Source organism: Penaeus chinensis, chromosome 19 (genome assembly GCF_019202785.1).
Source record: "Penaeus chinensis breed Huanghai No. 1 chromosome 19, ASM1920278v2, whole genome shotgun sequence".
In the NCBI taxonomy this organism is placed as follows: Eukaryota; Metazoa; Arthropoda; class Malacostraca; order Decapoda; family Penaeidae; genus Penaeus; species Penaeus chinensis.
The window spans coordinates 14,042,779-14,044,768 of NC_061837.1; the positions used below are offsets into that span (position 1 = coordinate 14,042,779).

The 1,990-nt window shown below is 38.7% G+C and overlaps 1 protein-coding gene across 1 annotated transcript; it reads left to right on the forward strand.

The window, feature by feature from the left end:
- The first annotated feature begins 79 nt into the window (after positions 1–79).
- Positions 80–1,126, forward strand: LOC125035438 (crustacean hyperglycemic hormone-like). Its single transcript, XM_047627844.1, has 3 exons — positions 80–97; positions 442–701; positions 1,021–1,126. Exons 1-3 carry the CDS (start codon positions 80–82, stop codon positions 1,124–1,126), a joined length of 384 nt encoding a protein of 127 aa, XP_047483800.1.
- The last annotated feature ends 864 nt before the right edge of the window (positions 1,127–1,990 follow it).

The window sequence follows — 1,990 nt, forward strand, 5'->3', positions numbered from 1 at the left end:
GGCGATGTTCACTTGTCTCTGAGTCAGTGTAGAGGGAGAGCCTCGGAGTCGGTGGTTGTTCCTGCTTATCTGTGTCAAAATGGTTGCGGTCCGATTGGTAAGGGAGGTTCTAGTAACCAGGCGGTTGTAATGGCTTTCTTAAGGCAGAGATTAAATGTGCATACTTTGTGTTGATTACGTATGGAGATTAGGAAAGTTTTACCTGTGTTCTTTATTGATTTCCCGATATTAATCAGTCTGTTTAACGTGCTCCAGTAGGAAGAAATATTTTGCTCTTTCTCGTCCAGACCATCTAAATCATAATTAGGTTATATAAATACCGCCATGAAATTTTACGTCTCAGAATTCATTTCAGACATGAATCCTTCCAGGAATGTCCAAAGCATTTCTTGATTACTGATGTTGATACTCCTTGGAAACGAACATTTCCTCTCCATACAGGTACATTCGGCTGTCCTGGTGTCCCTGCTAATAGCATTTCCGGCTTCTGTCACGTCTTCTGAAAACACGAATGAAATACCAACGTTCACTCTTTCCTCCCCTGGAGATTCTCTCACAGGAGACCAAAGCTTAAGCAAACGCACCATGTCATTCAGTTCTTGCACGGGCGTCTATGACCGCGAACTTCTCGGAAGGCTCGACCGAGTGTGCGAAGACTGCTACAACCTTTACCGCGACGTCGGAGTGGCAGCCGATTGCAGGTAGGTTATTCTCATTCTTCAGTAAAAATTTCAACACCCAGTTTGTACAAATGTGGGTATACGCAATGATCAGTCAGATGTGGTGGCTGCGGTTCATCTGATGTAATGATTTAAGAATATTTGTTTTGACAAAACAACCTCAAGCTTGCAATAGTTCGATTTTGTCTTTGTTTGAAATGTAAAACTTTCTATTAATATTCCAAGTACCCGAATATATTCAATTTTGCTCCCCTTTTCTCTTGCATTTGATTTTCATTCATTCCTTATATATATACACACATGGTTACATAGAAGCTTTGCATTTTTTTGCACTTTACAGGAGTAACTGTTTCCACAACGAAGTGTTCCTCTACTGCGTGGACTACATGTTCCGGCCTCGCCAGAGGAACCAGTACCGGGCCGCTCTCCAGAGCCTCGGCAAATAGGCGGTTCCTCTTCGGCCAGACCCGCGGAGACGCTCGCAACAGGACTCTCTGAATGGCCGGACTCTAGGTTCTCCTTCGGTTGCTTCTGTATCCTAAGTTAGAAGATGAGATCATACTGACGTCGAGGTGTTTCATGTGCAATGTCTTCATAAAACATGATATATAAAAGAAACACAGTCTTCTCTCTAAATTCCTTCTGATATATACTCAAAATGAGTGTACAGTAGTGCAGTAAATCAAATCACATTGAAACAAAATTATACAAAAAATAAAACTATATAAATGGAAAAGTTTAGTCATCCTAAAGACTGCATTTCACTCAGACAGCTTTTAAATGTAAATTTTGCCATTCAACTTAGCCGTCTATGAAGCTTAATTAAAAATGAAATGATCTGTAAATGAAACCACTAATGAAGCCACAATAATGTCCCTGATTCACGCCCAGGATTTTATACGGTCTCCCAAAATTAGGAAGGATGGATACACCTTTTCAAATTTATCAATTTTGGAAAATGTAATAAAATTTTTAAAATTTGCCCGGGCGGCCGGTACTGTTCTTGGGCGAGCCGGAACTGTAGTCACCCCAAAAAAGGGCACCTCGTTGTGGAAACTTTCCCCTGAAAAAAAGAAATTTTAATGTAGCCCCGTTTTAGGGAATTTTGAAAAAAATTCCAAGGAAAAGAATTTTAAGAAAAAATACATTTTCTTCTATTTAGGTTTTTTTTGTTTTTTTTTATTAAATAAACAAGTATGTTATAGTTTTATTTATAAAATTGTTATTTTCTTAAAAAACATTTAAACAATTATATTTAAAACCCTTCAAAACCAAAGTTGGTTTTTAAACCAAATCCTACAACTTGGGCA

What these genes read in the sequence shown, in the direction of transcription:
- LOC125035438 (XM_047627844.1), top strand. An exon ending in GGAGTGGCAGCCGATTGCAG is followed by an intron (nt 702 to 1,020) that starts GTAGGTTATTCT and finishes TGCACTTTACAG; the next exon opens with GAGTAACTGTTTCCACAACG.